The 21,688-nt window shown below is 55.8% G+C and overlaps 4 protein-coding genes across 8 annotated transcripts in view; 2 read left to right on the forward strand and 2 right to left on the reverse strand.

Annotated features, from left to right (window-relative positions):
- Positions 1-735: 735 nt before the first annotated feature.
- Positions 736-2,297, reverse strand: AGRP (agouti related neuropeptide; the record flags this gene model as incomplete). The annotated part of the gene is made up of 3 exons (XM_079541501.1): positions 736-930; positions 1,920-2,008; positions 2,123-2,297. The coding sequence occupies 3 exons, from the start codon at positions 2,295-2,297 to the stop codon at positions 736-738; spliced, it is 459 nt and encodes a 152-aa protein (XP_079397627.1).
- A 3,176-nt stretch (positions 2,298-5,473) lies between these two features.
- LOC306951124 (SNF-related serine/threonine-protein kinase-like) lies at positions 5,474-8,669 on the forward strand (the record flags this gene model as incomplete). Its single annotated transcript, XM_079541553.1, has 5 exons — positions 5,474-6,044; positions 7,134-7,275; positions 7,399-7,611; positions 7,729-7,866; positions 7,949-8,669. 5 exons carry the CDS (start codon positions 5,474-5,476, stop codon positions 8,667-8,669), a joined length of 1,785 nt encoding a protein of 594 aa, XP_079397679.1.
- Positions 8,670-9,295: 626 nt separating this feature from the next.
- Positions 9,296-12,568, forward strand: SETD6 (SET domain containing 6, protein lysine methyltransferase; the record flags this gene model as incomplete). The annotated part of the gene is made up of 8 exons (XM_079541319.1): positions 9,296-9,394; positions 9,471-9,615; positions 10,145-10,286; positions 10,522-10,716; positions 10,885-11,008; positions 11,368-11,548; positions 11,761-11,903; positions 12,260-12,568. The coding sequence occupies 8 exons, from the start codon at positions 9,296-9,298 to the stop codon at positions 12,566-12,568; spliced, it is 1,338 nt and encodes a 445-aa protein (XP_079397445.1).
- A 2,938-nt stretch (positions 12,569-15,506) lies between these two features.
- The window catches only part of CNOT1 (CCR4-NOT transcription complex subunit 1), a gene marked incomplete at both ends in the record, with an annotated part of 47,295 nt that continues 41,113 nt past the window's right edge, over positions 15,507-21,688 (reverse strand). For all 5 annotated transcript variants that reach the window (XM_079541509.1, XM_079541508.1, XM_079541506.1 and 2 more), the window contains 9 exons: positions 15,507-15,585; positions 16,579-16,713; positions 16,827-16,959; positions 17,674-17,854; positions 19,033-19,182; positions 19,881-20,054; positions 20,342-20,443; positions 20,910-21,027; positions 21,298-21,461. In XM_079541509.1, coding sequence (XP_079397635.1) covers positions 15,507-15,585; positions 16,579-16,713; positions 16,827-16,959; positions 17,674-17,854; positions 19,033-19,182; positions 19,881-20,054; positions 20,342-20,443; positions 20,910-21,027; positions 21,298-21,461 — 1,236 coding nt within the window. The remainder of the gene's footprint in view (positions 15,586-16,578; positions 16,714-16,826; positions 16,960-17,673; positions 17,855-19,032; positions 19,183-19,880; positions 20,055-20,341; positions 20,444-20,909; positions 21,028-21,297; positions 21,462-21,688) is intronic.

Consider the following 21,688-nt stretch of genomic DNA (forward strand, 5'->3'; position numbering starts at 1 on the left):
CCCTCCTCAGCTGTGTTCGCTGCCATCTCGGAGTGTTTGAGCTGTTTGGGTGGGGGAACGCCCTGTGATGATGGGGGAGGGCGTGCAGAGGAGGCCCAGAGGGTGAGAGTGCCTCTCCTGTGAAGAAAGGCTGAAAAGGAGCTGGGCTTGTTCAGGCTGGGAAAGAGAAGGCTGTGGGGACACCTCACTATGGCCTTCCTGCACTTGAGGGAAACTTACAAGCATGGGGGGTGGCTTTTTATGCAGTTTGATAGTGATAGGACAAGGGAAATGGCTTTTAATAGAAAGGAACTACAGAGGGTGGTGAGGGGCTTCCCTCAGAGGGTGGTGAGGGGCTGGTATTGCTGCTGTGGGTGCCATCCCTGGAGGTGCCCCAGGACATGGATGGGCATTGGGCAGCCCAAGCTGAGGGGTAGGAAGCCCATGGCAGGGGTTGGGCTGGGTGGGCTTTGTGGTCCTTTCCAACCCAACCATGCTGTGATTCTATGACATGGTACTGAACACAGCTGTAGGTGGCCCTGCTGGTGGCACTCGGTGACCCCCACAGTTCCAACCACACCGCATTGTGCTCCCTGGGCAGGAAGGACATCCCGCATCCCCTTGTTCCCAACAGCACGAGCCCAGTGCCCAGCATAGCCCACACTCAGCAATAGCAGTGCTATCTATCTGCTGCTTTATTGGAGCTGCAGAGGGGGAGGCTGGTGGGGACGAGTGGGCAGCCCTGTGGCACAGGCATTAGTTCTTGCCGCATGGGAAGGTGGTGCTGATCTTCCTGCAGTAGCAGAAGGCGTTGAAAAACCGGCAGTAGCAGGTGGCACAGGGGTCACAGCAGGGGATCTGGTGGCCCAGGCAGGACTCCAGGAGACGGACGCAGCGGCGAGGAGAGCTCCGCTCCTCCCTGCCTACAGCTTGCAGGGCCGTGGACAATGCCTGCAGGGGAGAGGAGGAGAGAGAGTGCTCATGGTCCACCCTGCTGCCAAGGAACTGCGTTAGAGAGCCCAGAGCCTGAGGCACCTCCATCTCAAACAGGAGGCTGAGATATCCGAATTCAGCTTGCTCCTAGAAGAAGATACTTGGGGCTTGGTGCTGGACCCTGGTGATGCCAGTTCCTCTTCATGCTTTGCTTGCAGACCCCTGAGCGCAGGGGACCTAAGGCATCATCTGTGAAGACCTGCTTGGGATTCCCCTCTTCCCTCCAGCTGAAGCCTTCCTTCCCCTTGAGGTTACCTCCCTTCAAGGATCCTTAAATTGTTTGTCCATAGGAAAACAACCCTGGCCTCTCCGATCTCTCATTGTGGGATATTCCCCATGCCCTGCATCACTTCAGTGGCTCGGAACTTCAGAGACTCAGGTCTCCATCTGTCCCTGAGATGGAAGTCTGGTCCTCTGCAGGGACAGCAGGGGCAGATTGCTTACACACCACAAGAGGAAGGGAGGTTGGCATTTCCTCCCAAAGGACCTGGCAGTCATTGATTCACTGTTCCTATTCCCCTTGGCTGGAAGCGTTCTCACAGTCCCCTCTGATTTTTGGCTGAACAATTGGTCTGGCTGGAGCAATTTCGAAAGAGGATGTTTCACACCCACTTGTCATTACGGTAATGTGCGGTGGGAAGGTTGGGTTCCCACAGTTTCTTAGGAAATGAAGCAGGGAAACCTCATCTGCCTCCAGCCAGCTCACCTCCCAGCTCCTGCAGCAGCATCCCTGAAGGCCAACCCCAAACAGAGGGGCTTTCCTGGCCCCTCCATTTCCAGCTTCCCTGACTCCCAGCATGTCCACACCCCTCAGCAGGCAGCGAAGGGATGCAGCATCTCGTGAAGTGTTTGCTCCCAACCACCCCGGGGCACAGAGGAGCCTGATGTGGCTCAAAGCAACCCTGTTTGGGGTGTTTTTAGGAAAACAAAGACTCTCGGTGTGTTACCTGTGGTTCCAGCACGCTGCTTTTCTGCAGGAGGTTACCATCACCTTCATGCACCTCCATCTGATCCAAGTCCGGCCTGGGAATAGCTCCTGTGAAACAGAGAGAGGCTGGGCAAGGAGGGCACTGCGGGCTGAGCAGGAGCTCCATGCTTCAGTTCTGGGGAGCCGGCTGTCCCAGGGAGGGCCGAGGACCGCAGGACTCACCAGCAAGCTCCACTGGCAGCTCCTTGGCCTTGTGCAGCAGGCTGGGGTAGCGGGCTCTGTCTGCCTCCTCCAGCCCGGAGCTCATCTTCTGCAGGGGGCTGTGGCTGAGCTCCGAGCTGAGGATGGCCTGGATCCCCTGCAGCAGCCCGTAGCACAGCAGCAGCGCGTTCAGCATGGTCCTGGGGCAACGTGCACAGAGAGCAAGCGGCCAGCGTCAGCCCGGTCCCTCTGCCAGCAGGGCTGCCAGCTCGGCTGCCTTCCTGCACCCCGGCTCTGGGCTGTCTCCTCCGTGATGCTCCCCAGAGGTGTTTGGCAGCCAGTCTTACAGACAGGTACGCAACACCGTGGGCAGGAGCGCGGTGAGCGGATGGGAGCAGCAGCTTCCTATGGCTGCAGCCAGCGGCCTCCTGCACTGCCCTGGGCATTGCAGCTGGAGGCGCAGTGACAGGAGTGTCCCCAAAAAGGCCATGGGACATCCCTGTGTTTTGTGAAAGCTCCCGCAAGGGAGAGGCTGAGGCTGCCACGGGATTTGGGCACAACAGACAACAGTGGGGCTTTGGGAAAATCACTACAGGGCGGTGTGGAGCTGACAGAGAGCGGGCCTGGATAGAGGACCTTCAGGTCTGCGTGTGACAGCAAAGGTCCTTGCAGTGGCTGTGGCAGCTCTGGGCCACACATTTCCCCTAAAGAACCCTAAAAAGACAAAAAAGCTTTCATGCAAAGCCTCTAGTCGTGCTGCCAGGAGCACCTCCAGGCGGGACCAGCCCCTCTCCCCTCCCATCCCTCACTCACAGGGGAACCCAGAGCTCCTTCACCCCGCAGTGCCACCCCACTCCATGCCGTGGGCACCCAGACCCACCCCTGCTCTGCAGCCCCTTCCCTGCAGACCCACTGACCTCCAGGCGGTGTGGGGCTGCAGGCACCGCTCTGCAGGGCTCGCTCGGAGTCGCTCTGCCTCGATGTCCTCCCTCCCCACATCTCGCCGGGAACTTATATCGGCTCCTCGTTAATTAAGTGCCTCAGCCACATGACCCCGCTAAGCAGCAGGTAGGTGGGCTCTGCTGCAGACGGGGCTTTGTTTGGATGGCAGAGCACCGGCAGGACGTGGGTGGGATGCAGTGCTGCTGTGCGGGGCTGCGGCCGGGAGCTGGTGCCCACTTGTCCCAAAATCCAAGCAAGCCTACGCAGCGATGCTGCTCCTGTGTTGGTACCCAGGGAGAGAGGACCAGTGATGGACACGCAGCTTCCTCCTGTGTCCTCACACACCGGCAATGCTTCTGGCCCAACATCTGCCCCTGTCCCCCTTCCTCCACCAGCACTCTGGCTTTGGGAAGCCTGCTCTAAACGCCCCGTGTCCCTACAGCCAGCAAAAGCCACGGAAAGGAGCAGCTCTGATGCCAGAGGAGCCTCTGAGTACACGCAGCCCCACTCCCTCATCCTTCTGCACGCTTTGGAGAAAGCCCTGTAGCTCCTGACACGAACCCAGCCACGGTGCAGAGCCCATTACAGCCTCTGCTCCCACCACTGCCCAGCCGCAGATCCTCCAGGCACTGACTGCGTCTCCTCCACTCATGCTTTCCAGGACCCGCGGCCTCGGATCGCTCAGCATCCCAGCCTCGGCTGCACCCCAGGAGGAAGGACGAGTGCTGTGTCCCACAGCTGCGTGCGGATGTGCTTCCTTTGGCTTCTCACCGCACCCAAACCCAAAGGAAGCTGCAGTGAGTCTGGTACAGCCCCAGCCCCACAGCCACAGGGCCAGGCAGGGATGGAGGAGTTACCTCTGCATCCACCCTGCTCACATCAGTCCTCCTGCAGCCCCATATCCAGCTGGGATCCCTGCATCCTGCACCCATTTGAGATGCCCACACCTCACACCCATTTAGAATGCCAATACCTCACACCCATTTGGGTTCCCCCCCTCCCCCCCACCCAGCTGGATGCACAAGACCCCCTCAAGCCCCCTGCACAGCACCCTGCTGCCATAGTGGGACGCAAACCCCATTCCTGTCCCCTCAGCCCGCAGCAGTGACGCCAGCCTGGAGCGGGGCTCATTATGGGCTGCAGGCTTCTGGGAAGGCATTAACATTGCCGAGGCGGCCGAGCGCTGAGAGCTTTTTAATCTGCGGGTGCTCGGCCGGGCAGTAACGAGCTAAATGAGCAGCCCGCATCGCTTCCAGGAAATGAGCGGCCGCAGCGAGGCCATCCCGCACGTGTCCGTATGGGAGACGGGGAGAGGAGCGGGCTGGAAGCCGAGCCGGGTGCGATGAGCTGCGCCCGGCCTCAGCCAGGATGCGGGGCGGGGGTGCGGGAGGGACGGGGGCCCTTTAAGGCTGCGGGCCGGAGCACGCTGACGTCAGCGGGGCGGGCGCTCCGGGACGCCGCAGCCCCGCGGCCCCGAGCTCCGCCGTGCGGTGAGTGCGGGACCCCCGGGGGTACGGAGGGGGGCTGAGGGATGGGGGGTGGGGGGGGACGAGGGCGGATCGCGAGGGGTTGGACGTGGGGTTTGGGAGCGGTGTTTGGGGGCTGGAGGGGGAGGTTGGAAAGGTGCGGTGGTTGTGTTGGGGTGCTGGGAGTTGGGGTGCGCTGGGGATGCGGAGCTGCGGGGGTTTGGGGCGCTTGGGTGCTACGGGTCGGGATGGCCGTGGTTGTTTTGGGGTGCTGGGAACTGGAGGGTGGCGTTTTGGGGTGCTGGATGGGGATTGGAGATTGGGGTGCTGGAGGTGGGGATATCGGGGTGCCGAGGGCTGGTGGTATTGGGGTGCAGCACGGGGTACCGGGGGTCAGAAGGTTGGGGTGTCGGGGGGCTCAGTAACACCCTCAGGGTTGGGGGGTGCTGGAAGTAGGGCTGTTGGGATGCTTGGGGTGCTGAAGACCACAGGGGTACTGAGGTGTCTGGGGACAGGGCTGGTGAGGCACTGGCACAGGTTGCCCAAGGAGGCTGTGGATGCCCCATCCCTGCAGGCAGTCAAGGCCAGGCTGGATGTGGCTCTGGGCAGCCTGGGCTGCTGGTTGGCGACCTGCACACAGCAGGGGGTTGGAACTGGATGAGCACTGTGCTCCTTTGCAACCCAGGCCATTCTATGGTTCTATGATTCGGGGTGCTGAGGTGGCAGGGATGCTGAGAACCAGGCGGGATGTTGGGGTGCCTGAGGATGGGGGAGGTGGGTGCATTAGGGCACCCACGGTGCCGGGGCTGAGGTCCTGGAGGTGCAGCGCTGTGCTTCTGGGGCGCCGAGGGATGGAGGGATGCGCGGGGTCCCTGCGGTGGGTGCTGGGGTGCTCAGGAATCGCGACGCCCTTTGTCAGCACTGTCCGCCCCGCAGCGCCCGATGCCCGTCCCCACCCGGCGCCATGGCCGAGAGCAAGATCGCGGGGCTGTACGACCTGGAGCGCACGCTGGGTAAGGGCCACTTCGCCGTGGTGAAGCTGGCCAGGCACGTCTTCACGGGGCAGCGCGTGGCCGTCAAGGTGATCGACAAGAGCAAGCTGGCGGGCGAGGCGGCGGGGCAGCTGCTGCAGGAGGTGCGCTGCATGAAGCTGGTGCAGCACCCCAACGTGGTGCGCCTCTACGAGGTCATCGACACCCACGCCAAGCTCTACCTCATCCTGGAGCTGGGCGACGGCGGCGATATGTTCGACCACATCATGAGGCACGAGGGCGGCCTGGCCGAGCCCCGCGCCAAGCATTACTTCGCCCAGATCGTCCACGCCATCTCCTACTGCCACAAGCTGCACGTGGTGCACCGAGACCTCAAGCCCGAGAACGTGGTCTTCTTCCAGGAGCAGGGGGTGGTCAAGCTGACGGACTTTGGCTTCAGCAACCGCTTCCAGCCCGGCAAGATGCTCACCACCAGCTGTGGCTCGCTGGCATATTCAGCACCGGAGATCCTGCTTGGGGATGAGTACGACGCTCCAGCTGTGGGTAAGGGTCTGGAGGTGTCCCGTGCCTCCTGTGCTCCCGTTTATCGCCATCTTGGCATGCACGTAGGCTTGCGTTTCAGTTCCCTGTGGCGCTTCGGGCATCCGCAGAGCCCTGTGGGACAAATCCTGCCCCTGGGATGCTCGGCTGAGCACATCGTGGCCCTGGCAGCAGTTGGATGTGGGAAGGAAACCTGCTTAGGATGCAGCCGCCTCCAGCTCCCAAAGTTTCCTCCGGGCGCTTCCTGCCGGTGCTTTGGGCCACGGGAGGAGAAGGAGGGCTGGGAGTCTGGCCAGCCCTGCGGGGAGCTGGGGCAGGAGGGCTGGGCAAAACAGTGCTGGAGCTCTGCAAGGAAACAGCCCGGTTTCAGCGTGGGGCGAGGGGAAGGATTCAAAGCTGAGAGCTGTCAGGGCTCGGAGGGGTGGTGGGAACACGAATACGTGGCTCTGCAAAAGCAAATCAAGCAAGGAAACTGGCACGGATGAGAAATTTTAAAATGCAGAGGCACTTAAGAAGCTGAAGGTATTAAGGGAGAGCCTGCGCTCAGCATCCTAAAAATAAGCGGTTTTGCAATAGGAAGAAAATCATTCTCTGGGCTGCCAGGCGGGGCGGGAGCTGCGCACGGGGCGTCTCTGCAGCGGGGCTGCGTGTGGTCACAAGGAGGCACGTGAAGATGAGTGCTGCTGCAGCTGGCACAGCGCTGGCGCCCACCCCGGGGCAGGGCGGCCCATCCGGGGTGTGCTTGAGCAGCTGGGAAGGGCTGACCCAGCACCCGGGCTGTGGGGAGCTTTGGTGACGCTGCTGCCCTGCTCCGGGGACGTCCTCCAGAGGGGCTGGCACTGAAGTGAAGGCTGCAGGTGCGTGCTGGAGCCCCATCCCTGTGGCACTTGGGCTCCAGCCCCACGGCCAGATTTGGGAGGCCTGCATGCAGCCGTCCCTATGCGCGTTGGGTGCCACAGTGCTGAAGTGCCACGAGGGGCTGTGTGCCGTCGGGGTCCCCGATCCCTGCCGGCTGGGATCCTTCCCAATGGAGTGGCACATTTGTGCTTCCTCAGGAGCTTACTGACTCTCGTCTTCCTCTTCCTCTTGCAGACATCTGGAGCCTGGGAGTCATCCTCTACATGCTGGTATGCGGACAGCCGCCCTTCCAGGAGGCCAACGACAGCGAGACGCTCACCATGATCATGGACTGCCGTTACACCGTGCCCCCGCACGTCTCCGCGCAGTGCTCCGAGTAGGCGCCTCTCCCCGCTGTCCCCGCCCCCATGGGAGCCCCGCGGCAGCCGGAGGGATGGGGCCGGGGCCGGGGGAAGGCGCTGGCCGCACTCATGCAGGTGTCCCTCCCTTCCCCGGGCAGCCTCATCTCCAGGATGCTGCAGCGGGACCCCCGGCAGAGAGCCTCCCTGGAGCAGATCGAGGGCCACGCGTGGCTGCAGGGGGTGGATCCGTCCCCCGCCAGCCGCTGCCTGCTGCCCCTCACCTCGCACAAACGCGTGTCCCAGGAGGAGCACGAGATCATCATCCAGGCCATGACGTGCGGGCACATCGCTGACCGCGACGCCATCCAGGAGTGAGCGGCAGCCGGAGGGGGGCGGAGGGAGGGAGGGAGGAAAGGAGGGAGGTCTGGTGGTGCCGGCGTGAGCGCGGCCGTCGGGTTCTGATGCTCTTCCTTCCCGGTGTCACGCAGGGCGCTGGAGGCCGACCGCTACAACCACATCACGGCCACCTACTTTCTGCTGGCCGAGAGGATGCTGCGGGAGAAGCAGGAGGAGCAGAGCCGCCGTCAGAGCCTCCTCTACGACCTGGCCAAGCAGGTGCAAAGCAGGTGAGCCCCAGCCACCCCTCCACCGCCCCAAGCACCACGCAGCCGGGTGCCGACCCCCCCCTCTGCCCTTCCCCACGCTCAGGACCGACCTCTCGGACACGTTCGGCCCCGGGGGTGGCACTGCGGGCTGTCAGCCCGTAGCAGAGGTTCCCGGCAGCTCCCAGCCCAGCGGCGGGGACGGCAGCCGCGGCCGTCAGGCCCCCCGGGTGCTGCTGAAGGCTCCCACCATCGATACGGCCATCACCAAAAGCACCCCGGCCCTGCAGCAAATCTGCGAGGAGGAAGAAGAGGAGGAGGAAGAGGAGTGCAGACCCAGCGTGATGGAGAGGAAGAGCAGCTCCTTGAACCAGGAGCAGATGCGAGATTTCCTCCGTGCCGGGGCCCGTCGGCCGCCGTGCCGCGGGGAGGTGCTGGGCTGGGGGGCCGAGCCGGGGGGCCGGGCGGGGTACCGGGCCGCCAGCGGAGCCCGAGGGCCCCCGGAGCCGCGGGGGAACAGGAGGGGCGGCGCGGGGACCCCCGAGGGCAGGGAGGGCTCGGGGCGTCCCGGGGAAAGGGGAGGCGTCCCCGCAGCCTCCCCAGAGCCGAAGGAGAAATGCCCCGGGGTCCCCAGGGGGGCGGGGGGCAGCGAGGGGGAGGCGGAGAACGTGATAAAGCTGGACCCGGGTAAGGGCAAGAGCGGCAGCCTGAGGGAGCGGCTGATGCAGTTCCCGCTGTGCGAGAAAGCTCTGGCCTTCAAGATCCACCCCGGCCCCAAGGAGAGCCTGCTGTCCCTGGGGCAGTTCAACTGCTGCCACGTCATTTAACCCCGCGGCCGGACGAGGGACGGCGGGCGTTTTTTAACTCCTAGAAATGATTTTTTTAAATAGTCTATTTTAATGTAACGACATGGAGACGCTGCATCCCCCGCTGAGCTCCCGTGGGCCACGGCCACGCGTCCCCAGCCTGCGCTGTTACCCCCCGCCCCCCACGACGCGCTTCCTATTTATTACCTCTTTGTTTTCTTGCTGGCAAGAAATGAACGCACGAGGCGGGGGCCGCCGCTCGGCCCGGGCTGCGCTGCACTGAGTGGATGGGAGCCGCCGGGAAGCAAAGTTCGTCGGTGCAATAAAACCGCGCTTCGGTTTGACGGCTCGGCTGCGTGTGCCGGGGCTGCGGGAGGGAGGAACGGGGAACGCGCCTAAAGGATAAAGCGGCGCCTGAACAGGGGCTTGAACCCTGGACCCTCAGATTAAAAGTCTGATGCTCTCCCAACTGAGCTATCCAGGCTCACGTGGGGCTGTTGGGCGGTGCTCGCCACGGCCCGCGGAGGACCCCAGAAGGATGCGGACGCGTTCTCGCTCCGCAGATTCTTTTTGTCCCGCCGTGGCCACCGTCTGCAGAGGGGCGGGGCTTGGTGCCGCCCGGACGTGCGCGCCGCCCACGTGCGGCCATGGCGGCCCCGGCCAAGCGGCGCAGGGCGGCGGGGCCGGACCCCACGGCGGGCTTCGTGGCGTGGTGCGAGGCGGCGGGCGTGGAGCTCAGCCCCAAGGTGAGCGTCGGCGGGGAGCGGGCCCGACCCCGGAGCGGGCGGAAGGCCGCGGGGCTGAGCGGGGCTGTCCCCGCAGGTGTCCATCAGCCGGCGGGGCACGGTGTCGGGCTACGGGCTGCTGGCCGCCGCCGACCTGGAGCCGGGAGAGCTGCTGTTCTCCGTGCCGCGCAGCGCGCTGCTGTCCCAGCACACGTGCGCCATCCGAGCCCTGCTGCACGACGGTGAGCGCCGCGCGGGGCCTCCCGGTGCTCCGCCTTACCGCGTCTTGTCCATAAGCGGGGCCGGGGGGCGGTACTGGCTCTTGGGTTCTCTGCTTTGTGTATGAGTGGGGCTGCGGTAAAGCGCAGGGCACGGTCCTGCTGCCTGCACCGCGATGGGAAAGCTCCTCTCTCAGGGGACAGCGCGGCCCTCCCTGCCCAGCGCTCGCTTCAGTGCTTGGAGGAAGCCGTTCCGGTTTCACGCACGTGAAGTGGGTGAAGTGCCAGCACGGGGCGGCAGCTCCTGGTCCTGCAGCAGCCAGGCCGGGGGGAAGCACAGAACGGAGTAAGAGACCTTGAAGGTCGTCTCATTTGCAGCCCTGTGCCGGGATTTTGCCCACTAGCAGTGAAGGCAGCCTATAAGCCAGGGCGTTTTCTTATTGCTCTGAGTCACTGCTGCACACTTCAGTTCTGGGAAAATATATTTTTCAGAGCAAAAATGTCAGATCAACCTCAATTATTTATGTTTTCTTTGTTACTTCTGGTTGCGTAGCCCAGGAGTCCCTGCAGAGCCAGTCTGGGTGGGTGCCGCTCCTGCTGGCCCTGCTGCACGAATACACAACCAGCACCTCCCGCTGGCAGCCCTACTTCTCCCTCTGGCAGGACTTCAGCAGCTTGGATCACCCCATGTTCTGGTAAGGCGAAAGCCAGCAGCTCTGCAGAGGGCCCCGTGCTGCAGCTGAAGGGATGTGGGAGTGCTGGGTGACTTCAGCTGCTCCAGCCCTGTGCCTGTGCGGCGCTAAATGAGGTTGCAATTCCCTGCAACAGAACACAGAGCTCCCCAGAGCACAAAGCTGCTGTTTTGAAGGAGTTCAGACCCTTCTTCCTAGGGGCAGATGGAGATAGAGCTGCTAGTTTTGTTTGCAACAGGCCAGAAGAAGAGCGAACGAAGCTCCTGCAGGGCACTGGCATCCCTGAGGCAGTGGACAAGGACCTGGCTAACATCCAGCTGGAGTACAGCTCCATCATCCTGCCCTTCATGAAGTCCCACCCCGACATCTTTGACCCTGAGCTGCACACGCTGGAGCTGTACAAGCAGCTGGTGGCTTTTGTGATGGCTTACAGGTGAGCGGGGAGGGTTTGCTCTGATGCAGGGGAGGAAAGATGAGCGAGGGGAGAAGAGGGTGGTGAGTGATGACAGGCTGTATGATCTAAAAGAGCGCAAGAATCAGCTAAAGCTTGCCTCGTCTTGCAAGGTATAAAACAGGATTGTCTTCATGTGCCTTGTCGTAGCTTTCAGGAGCCTTTAGAGGAGGAAGATGAAGATGAGAAGGGCCCCAATCCTCCCATGATGGTGCCCGTCGCTGATATTTTGAATCACGTGGCCAACCACAACGCCAGCCTGGAATACGCTCCGGTGAGTGCTGGGGCCCTGCGCCCCTTCCCTGCATGACTGCCTCTCTGAGGCCAGGGCAACAAGCGGGCCTGGATTCATTGTAAGCTGTTTTGTGTGACACACGCAGCTGCTGTTTGCTTTGTTACAGCCAGGAAGAATTTAGGATCAGGTGAACCTTCCTAAAGATGCTCTTGCTGCAGGACAGGACCCGAGGCTTGCTTCTCCTGTTACTCACTGTTGTTGCACAGAGAATATCACACGTTAGGCACATACTTGAATCACCTTCCTGGGGAAAACCAGCACCCTGCTCCGAGAAGCACCCCATTAAGGAACAGTAGGATTGCCACAGCTCTCAGAGCCTCTACTCTCTCTGCTTGCAGAGGTGTTTACGGATGGTTACAACACAACCCATCAGCAAAGGGCAGGAGATCTTCAACACCTACGGGCAGATGGCCAACTGGCAGCTCCTGCACATGTATGGCTTTGCAGAGCCATATCCAGGCAACACCAACGACACAGCTGACATCCAGATGGTGACCGTACGGAAGGCAGCGCTGCAGCGTGAGTGGCACCCTGGCAAAGGATGGGGCAGGGCTCGCTCCTGTTAAGCAGTGACGTAATGAAACGGGGCTCAGGGTGAAGGGAAACGAGGCTGCTCCACGGCACTTCAGGTGCTGGGGCGATGCTGCAGCTTTCTGCTTCCTGTTTCCCCTTCTGCCGTCACCGCTACTGCAAACCGAGTTGGGTTTGCAGCTCTGCTGTCTTCAAAGCAGGTGCCAAAAGCGAAGCACAGCAGCAGCTGGTGGCTGAACAGTGGGACTTCTTGTGCCAGCTGGAGATGGTGGGAGAGGAAGGCGCCTTCGTGCTGGGCTGGGATGAAGTGCTGACAGAGGAGGAGCTGTCCACAACCCTGAAGGTGAGCGGTGTTGGGTGGTGACCAGCTGGCTCAAGAGCTGCACAAGAGAGGGCACACGCTGTGCTGCAGCTGTTAGAACCGTGGCAGAACAGTGAAATGAAGGCAGACGAGCACTTGAACTCTCAGCGTGTGACTGCCCTCTTCTCCTGGACTAACCTTGTCCTTCCTCCCCTCCATACTTAAGTTGTGGCTGTTTGGATGCTCTCCCACATCCCTTGGCATTAGCTATTACTCTCTCACTGAGGCATAATTCCTCAGCTGGGGAATAACTCACCTGCCCCACAGACTGTGCTGCTCTAGGGAAGGAAGCTGAGGTGCTCGCACTTCCCCTGAGCTCCGTGGTTGGGTCATTGCAGGTGCTGTGCATGTCAGAAGAAGAGTTCAAGGAGTACAAGGAACAAGATGGCTGGGAGGAGGACAGTGAGGAAGAGGAAAGCTCGACCCTTTCTAATGCAGCTCTCTCCAGACTGAAAGCCCCTTGTAAGATGCTGCTTTACGACAGCGTGCTGCTGACCCTGCAGTCGTACAGGTCAGACCTGAGAGCAGAGCAGGACTTGCTCAGTAAGGAGGTTTATGAGAAACTGAGTCGAAGGGAGCAGCAAGCTCTGCACGTGCGCTACGGGCAGAAAAGGATCCTGCATCAGCTGCTAGAGCTGGTGCAATAAAAGCCTCACTGCCCCCAGAAATCAGCTGCCCAGAACTGTGCTCAGCCTTCAGCCCTCTCTTCTGCAGCAGCAAGGATGGGAGGCAAGATGGGCCCACTTGTCCCTCATACGGCTTCTGGCTTTTTAGCTACCTCTGCATAAAGAACGAATTTGCAGAGCACAGGAGCATTCTTAGGTGCCCTGACAGTAAGAAGGCTGGAGCACAGCCACCCCGTTCATCGAGAGGACTTGGTGAAACCCACGTCTTGTCATGGTTGCTTAGGGAAGGCTGACGCACCACCAGCATAAGAAGTGGGTTCCCTCACTCAGCATCAGAGATTCGAGGCAATCACTGTGCTTCGTCCAGGTGAACAAGGCAGAATTCCAGCTGGTAGCTCTTACCTCACAGAAAGGCAGAGCAGAAGTGCTAAGAACTGAACAGCTCACCTAGACTTCAATACTGAGCATTCTTCAAGCAGGAGCCCATCAGTTTCTGGCTTTCACGGAGGCTCAGAACAGCACAGTGATTCCTCTCACCTCTGCAGAAGGCATTCTGTAAGTGCTGGAGACTCTGAGAGCAGCCACAGGTCTGCAGGTTGGGTTTCTGATACGTACCCTAACTCAGGCACCACTACTGTACATCACGTATAGCCTTCCTTTTCCCTTGGCAGCTTTGTAAGACAACACGCTGGAGGTTGGCAGGCCAAGCTGTGTTAAATAAAGGTGGAGTTTCTTACCCAGCCACTGCTGTCTACTTCAGCAGGATGCAACCCCTCCCTCCCCTCAAGATCTCTACATTAATTTTAGCTGCAGTGACAGCAAAAAAGCAAAGGTTAGCTGCAGCCCTACCTGCACTGCTGGGGTCCAGAGTGCTTTAACATTACTGCAGGTAATGGAGTAATGCAGTGGCTGTTCAGAGTCCGGTCTGCCATCCAGGCTTGGTTCTACAGCAGGCTACACTTCAAAGCAGGCACACAGCAGTGAATGGAAAGGTTATTCTTCCAGCCAGAGGGCATTACAAGCCAGGGCCCCTGCTGGCAAGGACACTGGAATCCCCACAGCTGGCACCAGCACACAGCACAGCGCCAGCTGGGGGTTCTTTCCCTCATCAGGAAGAAACAAGGTCACCTGTACCCTCCTACCTGCCCATGAACTTCATGTAACACAGGTTGGGATTTTGGCAGAGTCCCCTCTGCCTCTCACCCTCTTTTACACCAGCCTGACAGCTCCTAAGGCCTAAAGGGAACCAGATGTGTACAGCAGTATTAGTACAGAAGCACAGAGACCTTTGAGCTTTAGCAGAGCCAGCACTGGGAGCCAGTAGGACAAGTCAACAAGCTCACCTGCAGAGCTTGGCTTACATGGCAGAAAAACCCTGTCAAATGTGCTCTGGATAAAGCTAGTTGCTGTTAGTTCTCTGTATCCTAAACCACTGCAGGAGGGAAGAGCAAGCTGGAGTGTCAGCTGCATAGCCAGAATGTCGCAACTTGCAGTGAATCCCTCCTTCTATCACTCCTATGTTGTAAGGCCAGAGGAGCTTGCAGTGTTCATGCCTACAGGTTGAGCTGGGTAAACCAGCAGGCTTGCAGACACTCAGTGAAGGGAGTGTTGTATCAGGGAGCGTGGCTAGGAATAAAGCTGGGCTGCTACCTGTGCTCTGCGTCCCTCCACCGCTGTGTCCTCTCTAGCACTCTGCTTGTCAACTTCCCACCTCCACGTAACCACTGCGCCCCTCCTTCTGGCACTAAGAACCAAGGCTTCATCTATTCACAGCAGGTCTTCCCTCTTCTCACCAGGCAGCATCCAAAACGCACTGGAAAACTGCACATTTTTGGATGGCTGAAAACAGAATTTTGAAAGGCAGTGACTGGCCAGGTAGGATGGAGCTGGAGAGAATAAGCAGAGTGGCACGTGCTGCATGTCATGACTTTAATGTGTAACTACAGTATGCATACATACAAGAAGTGGGAGAACTAAAGCCCAAGAACTAGAAAGGCTACAAAATACAACACGTGGACCAATACTTTACAAAACATTCAAAATCCTTACAAAATGGGCTGTATTGGTCCTTTGTTTTGTTTTTTTTTTTCTTTAATTTTCTGTTTCTTTTTGCTGTTTTGATTTTTTTTTAATTTTTTTTTTTTTTTTTTAACAAACTTATACTGTCATAGGGTAGGGAAAGGTCTACGTTTAGTCCCCCCTTCTCCAAAATTTACAAGTGTCAGAAGAAAAAAAAAAAAAAAAGAAAAAGCTATAGGCCTGGTCTCTGGTTTCTTTACTAAAAACAGCTGACCCTCTCCCAAAGGGCCTGAGGTGTATCTTCTCCAACAGAAAGGAGGCGTTCTGACTGCCACACGGTTCTGTCAGCACTGGGAGGAAAGGGGAAAAATAACTCTGAAGCTCAACCCCCCCCCCTCACTCCATAGTATTCCCATATTCCAAACATAGCCACTTCTTTTTCTTCCCCCCTCCCCCCCTTGTAAAACAACTTTACTGATTTAAAGGTCCCCCATCCACATAAAGAAAAAAAAAAATAAGTTACATAATAATATAACTGGCTTTTCAATATTCTTTGGGAGTCTGGCAATGTCAGGACAAGGAGGTCTGCCCCAGACAAGCACTTGGCATCAGCAGCTGCCCCTTTATTACAAGCTGGACAGGCACCAGTTACCCACTTGCCTTTTACACGCTTTGCACAAACCCAGAAGTCCAGACAAACGTTTCTGTTCCTTGTATTTACACTAGTTCAAAATGATATTCACAGCATCTTCTGCATTTTGGCCAAAAGTCACAGATTTGTTTCAAACTTTGGAACGTGCCCAAGGATTTTGACGCCAGGTCGGTTGCGTGCTCCCAATCAAGGGAGCTGGGAAGATCAGGAGGAGCCTTACAGATTCTTCTGTCGGTGGATGGGACAGGGGCCTCCAGGCCGGCACGTTTACAACAAGATGCAGCTCATCTAACTGGCACCAGTCCCCTCCATTACTTGCTGGGCTTGCTTCTGCCCCATGCAGCACTGTGCAACCGACTGGAACAACCTGAACACAGAAGCACAGCAGCATCAGTCGTCAACTCTGCTCTCCACCTGGAACCCACTGCACCACAGCTGCAAACACTCCCCAGCTGCAATGTGCTTTAGCAAACGTGTGGGCAAAGGAGCCAGGCTGTGATTGTCTGCAGTGCTACTGCATCATAAAACGCAGCGTGCTCAGCTCAGTCCCCATGAGAACACAGAAGAGCAGTGTTTGAACAGCATGTGCATTGTGTAGCAGGCTGCTCTGAGCCCTCTGTACTGCACTGTGCTCTCCTAAGAGGAAAGGCTGAAGGAACTGGGCTTGTTTGGCTTGGAGAAGAGAAGGCTGCAGGGAGACCTCATGGTGGCCTTCCAGTATTTGAAGGGAGCCTATAAACAGGAGGGGGAAACTGCTGTTTGTGAGGGTGGACAGTGATAGGACAAGGGGAATGGTTTTAAACTGAGACAGAGGAGGTTTAGGTTGGATGTTAGGAGGAATTTTTTCACCCAGAGGGTGGTGAGGCACTGGCACAGGTTGCCCAAGGAGGCTGTGGATGCCCCATCCCTGCAGGCAGTCAAGGCCAGGCTGGATGTGGCTCTGGGCAGCCTGGGCTGCTGGTTGGTGACCTGCACACACAGGGGGCTGAGTTTAGATGATCACTGTGGTCCTTTTCAGCCCAGGCCATTCTATGATTCTGTGATACTGATGGCAGCTCTGTTTCCAGCTCCAATACTTTTTTCTTTTTTAAAAGATCTCCAGGATCTCCTCTGCAATGTAACGTTTTGCTGTGGAACAAACTTCCACACACAGAGGACAGGAAAAAAAAATAATCAGCATCTCTCATAGCAGCTTACTATGACTTCCAGTAACCACTTTGCATTCTGCTCTCAGGTTGTGTTCCCTCCTCTTATGGCAGGAAATGCTGCTTCTACTGTGAGGCACCCACAGCTCAAGGTGCAACGAAGCACCAGCTTCTAATACATTCCTTCAGTGATTTTGTTACGAAGTTATACTCACTTCTCAATTTCTGGAGCGCAGTGAACAAATTCATGGTTCCAGAACTTAAATGCTGGGTTTTTTATCAGCTCGATGAAAGTGATGAGGAGACCCCAGGGATGAGGCCTATTTACAATCAGTCGTTCCAAGAGAACCCTGCAGTCCAAGAACAAAACAGTTAGAACAGAAAGGTCTCAAAGGACCTGAAAGGACACAAGGAGTGAAAGCAAGAAGCTGAACGCAGGCAAGTTAAATGCATTCCCTCTCACCTGGTGATCTGCTCCTGGATAGCTTCAGTGTTGGCCTCTGCAAACAGGTAAAGCATGGTGCAGCTGAAGTAGTGGGTATGACTGTTGGGGTATCGCAGCTGATTGGCAATTGCATTCAGGAAGAGGTACCGACCTGCAGGGGAGAAGTTGGGAGTACATATGGTGACCCCTGGTCCAAATGTGAGAGGGAAAGAGAAACAAATAGCATTGCCTAAAATTAACGTTCCTAAGCACACCCCCACCCAGGTACAAGAAACAGAAACTGAAGATGTGCAGAAGCCTCACCAGCTCTAGCTGGTGGGGCAGTAATCACAATTCTCATTAAGGTGATTTCTCCTTCCCCCTGCTTTTAATACTGCTCTGTATTTAATGTAGGACTGCTTGCTGGAGTTCACTAGCAGCTGCATGGAACGATCTGCATTTCTCATAGCTCAAATCTCCTTTAAGGCAGGCATGACAAATCATAGAATCACAAGGTTGGAAACAACCTGTAAGATCACCTAGTCCAACCATCTCCTCATCACCACTGCCACCACCAGCACTAAACCATATCACACAGCACGTCATCCAGATGCCTCTTGAACTCTGCCAGGGACAGCGCCTCCACCACCTCCCTGGGCAGCCATTGCAGTGCCTGACCACTCTCTGAGACAAAAAGTTCTTCCTTATGTCTAATCTAAACCTCCTCTGATACAACTTGTGGCCATTACCCTGCGTCCTGCTCGCTGCCTGGGAGAAGAGGCCAAATCCCTCTTCACCACAACCTCCCCTTCAGGATGTTGTAGAGTGCAACGAGGTCTCCCCCAGGCCCTCTCGTCTCCCCTGGGCCCCCTCGTCTCCAGCTCACCTTCGGTGTCCAGGTCCACTGCCAAATTCTGGAAGATGTCCATGTGTGCTGAGTGGGTAATGGTGCTCATGGAGGGCGTGCTGCCTTTGTTGTGGATGTGCGCAATGGCCTGAGTGCCCACGTAGAGCACCAGGGCATTAATCAGCTGGATGTTGTAGCGGTTGCCAGGTTCATTTGATACCTAATAGGGAAGATATAAAAAGCACTGACGTTCTATGTTCCTTCAGTAATTTAAGGGACAACATGTACAACAACAGCATCCTTGTTTATCTTGGTTTATACAGAAGGCAACATAATGTCTTGTCTCAGCCCCGGAGGTACTCGGCTCCAGGCTGGATGGGGCTGTGGGCAGCACAGAGATGTCCCTGCCACGACACCAGTTGGACCTGGATGGGCTTTAAGGTCCCTTCTGACCCAAGGCATTGTGTACTCTACACAACACTGGTAAAGTGCTGCCAGACAAGGTGTACAGCTATTGTACTCCCTGCTTGAAAGAAGAAAAAAGATCAGGTAAAGGCAATCTGAAGGCATCAGCTGTGCCATGAAACAGCCAGCACTCGTGTGAAGGCTTATCTGGAGCAATTCTCAGAGACTTCAGTCCTGAGTCCTGCTGTAAGCTACACCATGTGATGTGTTCAACGAGTAGAGCTGGCTCACAGCTCAGAACTGGGCTTTAGGCTAATTACCCTCCCCTCCCTGCACACTTTTCCCCCAGAGCATTAGCATGCAGATCCACAGACTTCAAGAACTACCAACTATGAATTCACTTGCAGTCAAAGTTTAAATTCTAAAAAAAAAACCTGCAATCAAGTTAAATAAACTTGAACTGATACTCAAAATGCTGAATATCAGACAATGGCCTGGGCAAACAGTGCTGGAATCAGGTGATGGAAGCCACAGAACTCCTTTATCTGGTATGGGACAACAGCGAGCTTGAGACAGCCAACCAGATGGCATGCTTTCTCAATGGTCTGCAACACTGCTCTAGAGGCATGCAAGCAGAGAAGGCCAAGGTTTAGATATCCTTACTTCTCACACAAAGTATCTGTCAGCTCATGTAGATAAGATCAACTGCTTTTAGATTAAATCAGCTCTGGGCTGCTAAAAAAAAAAAAATATCACAACCAACATTCCTGTTTCCACCTAAGTTCCTCCTTGATGGAAATACTCAGCTCTTCTCCTGAGCCTGGGAGTTCAGTATTCGGAGAAGTGCATTTTCAGGGGCTTTTCTACTGCCAGGAATGCACGCCTGCTACACACCACCATGATTCCTGCTAGGAAGGAAGGTGACTCAGCCAACAAGATGTGAGATTTGTTTCACAACACTTCTTGCATCCAGCACCCTCAGAAACCACTCACTTGTAAGTTGCTGCGCAAGTCAGACAAAAAAGTGACTGGAGAACGGGTTTTGAGATAGGAATCCAAGTCTTTCTTGAACTGAGGTGGCATCACGCCAGTGAAATTGGTGAGGATTCGTGGAGCAATATTAATTTCACTCAACATGTCCACCTGTTAAGAGAAAGCCCAGTCAGCTAAACCATCAGGAACACATCACAGAAGCAGATCAGCATCAAAGCTGTGAGAGGAAGTTCATGCAGCCACAATCCTTCCATGACTGGGAGACCAGTGTACACCCAAGCATCTAATTAGATCAACTCTTCTCAAAGTCTGTCCTCATTATGCAAGAGGCTGGCTTCAGAATGCTAATTTATCTCATTATTACGACAGGACAGTGTCTGTTTCTCATTAAGAAAAACAGCTCTGATTTAGAGCTCAGACATGCCAGCTCTCTGGCTGTTACACAGCCGAACTCGAGGCCTCACGCATCCTGCAGAGCACAAAATGTTGGTGCAGCTCAACACGTGCTGCACAGAATTCTAACAGCTGTCAGCTGAATTTTCAAACAAAGCCACAAAGACTATTTCAGCAGCCTGTCAGTGAGCAGACAGTGCAGTGACAAAGATGCCCTTGCTCCGATAGCATGGATCAGTTCTAGGGACACCACGACATCTGTTTCCCTTTGGAAAAGCCCTCTGGCTTTTCATGCAGGCTCTCACTGATGCAGTTCACAGGTAATAAAAGTCTCAACAATCTGTCCTTACAGGTTGAACCCGCATCTGCTTTGCAGGCAAGATAAAGATGTGTTGTTAGCAAAGCCAATTCAGAACAGAGGCGAGTTTTATGCTTCCAACTGCAACAAGCCCCACCTTTAGATTGGGGGTGAAAGGGTCTGGAAGCCTCATGTTCCGTGGGAAGGCACTCAGGATCAAATTCCTTAGCTGAATACAGTTAGGTGGGATGACATCGCAGAACCCATAATGGTAGTCACAAAGAAATTCTGGGAAATCATGCAACAAGACCAGCAGCACACGCAGAGTGCCCTGCAAAACAAAATAACATCAATATAAGAACATGTTTCCAAATTGCTAAAGCTGCCCGAGGGCTTGCAAAACCACCCTGTGCTGTGTGGCTATTACTCATCAACAGAAAGAAAGCAATCTAGGAAGGTAGCCTGTTTGTGTCCCACACCCATTATGCATCTAACTAAAAAACAAACCCTGACAGAACAGTAAACACCATCTCCCTACCAGAATATATTTTTCCACTCCAGTTCTACTTCCAGAAGATTTTGTTTGGAAGCACCTATTACCTATCTATAGGCATTTACCTTGTACAGAATTTGCATAGGTTTGGTGAGTTCCACATTTCTGAGAAAAGGAGCCAGGTACTTGAAAAGATCGATCAGTAACTGGGCATACATAGGCCAACCCTGCCAAGAAAAGAAACAGCAAGTGGTGAGTGCACAACGAAGAGCAGCAACCTTCAGGTCAAAGCCATAATTAGGCAGCTGTTCATATAAACCTGGATCCCAACTTTAGTTCTACTGCTCGCTCCCCAGTGACAGCAGCACAGCTCGTTTCAAGGAGCTTGGCTGTGCACTGGAAGTTATGGGTTTTTCCTGAACACTCAACACACCGTGCTGAGATGACAGTGCTCAGCCTAGGCTACAGCTCTTCTAGACTTTGGCAAAGATGAGCTTGTTAAATTCCAACCACCCGATACTCAATAGCTTATTGACATCAAGCCTCTCTTCCATGCAGTTAGGTTACTGTGAATACAGAAGACAAAAACAGGACAGCCATGCTACTAGTGCACTTCAGGAGACGTGAAAGCATCACACCAGGCATCCTTCTGGGTGAGCTTTTTATTTCAGAAAAGATGAACTGCAGCCACACCTTCTGCTGTGGTGTATGTGCCAGCATTCTTGCAATAAATATCCGATGGGAGATCAGTTCCAGCCAGGCATAAACAAAACCTGGAGCTTTTGTAGGCCTCAGGATGTGAAATGTGTTACTGAAAGAAAAGTTAGAGCAGGTTAGAAGTGCACAGCTCTTCATAACATTGAGCAAAAACATACACAGCCCTAAAAAGCAAGGTATTTCTGCTTCATTTCACCAGTGACCTTCCTTAAAACAAGCAAGTGGACAGTCTAAGGAGAACCAGTTATTCTGAATGCGATTAAGCCACCACACAGAACAGTCAGATAAGCCTTTAAGATGAAAAAAATACAATAAAAATCTCGATCCTACCAAGAAAGGACAAGTTCTGGGATCAAACACGTACCAGAATGCTGTGAGCGTCTGGAAGTTGATGGTCTCCAACACGTGCTCAGGAGCATTTAATTCCAACAGCAACATGATGAAAATGCGATGGTAAGGGAGCTGCTGAAACTCACCCTGCCGAACCTCATGGTCTTGCAGAAGAACTCCCACCACAATACCAAGAACCTAAAGAGAGCAGCATCATTCAGTGACGACAGCAACAACAGCTCTGCAGGTCAGACAGAAATCTGACAGAAAGCCACTCGGCACCCCGATATTCCCCTCAGTTTCTTGGTTCAGTGACCAAGGCTTTCAAGTCCCCATCTGATAATTTAGCAGTAACCCACGTTAAGCTGCAGGTATCTATGCCAGCCAAAGCACACACCGTTATCACTTTAAGTGCAAGGACTACA

The sequence above is a fragment of the Tetrao urogallus genome, assembly GCF_951394365.1.
Source record: "Tetrao urogallus genome assembly, chromosome: 12".
Classification (NCBI taxonomy): Eukaryota; Metazoa; Chordata; class Aves; order Galliformes; family Phasianidae; genus Tetrao; species Tetrao urogallus.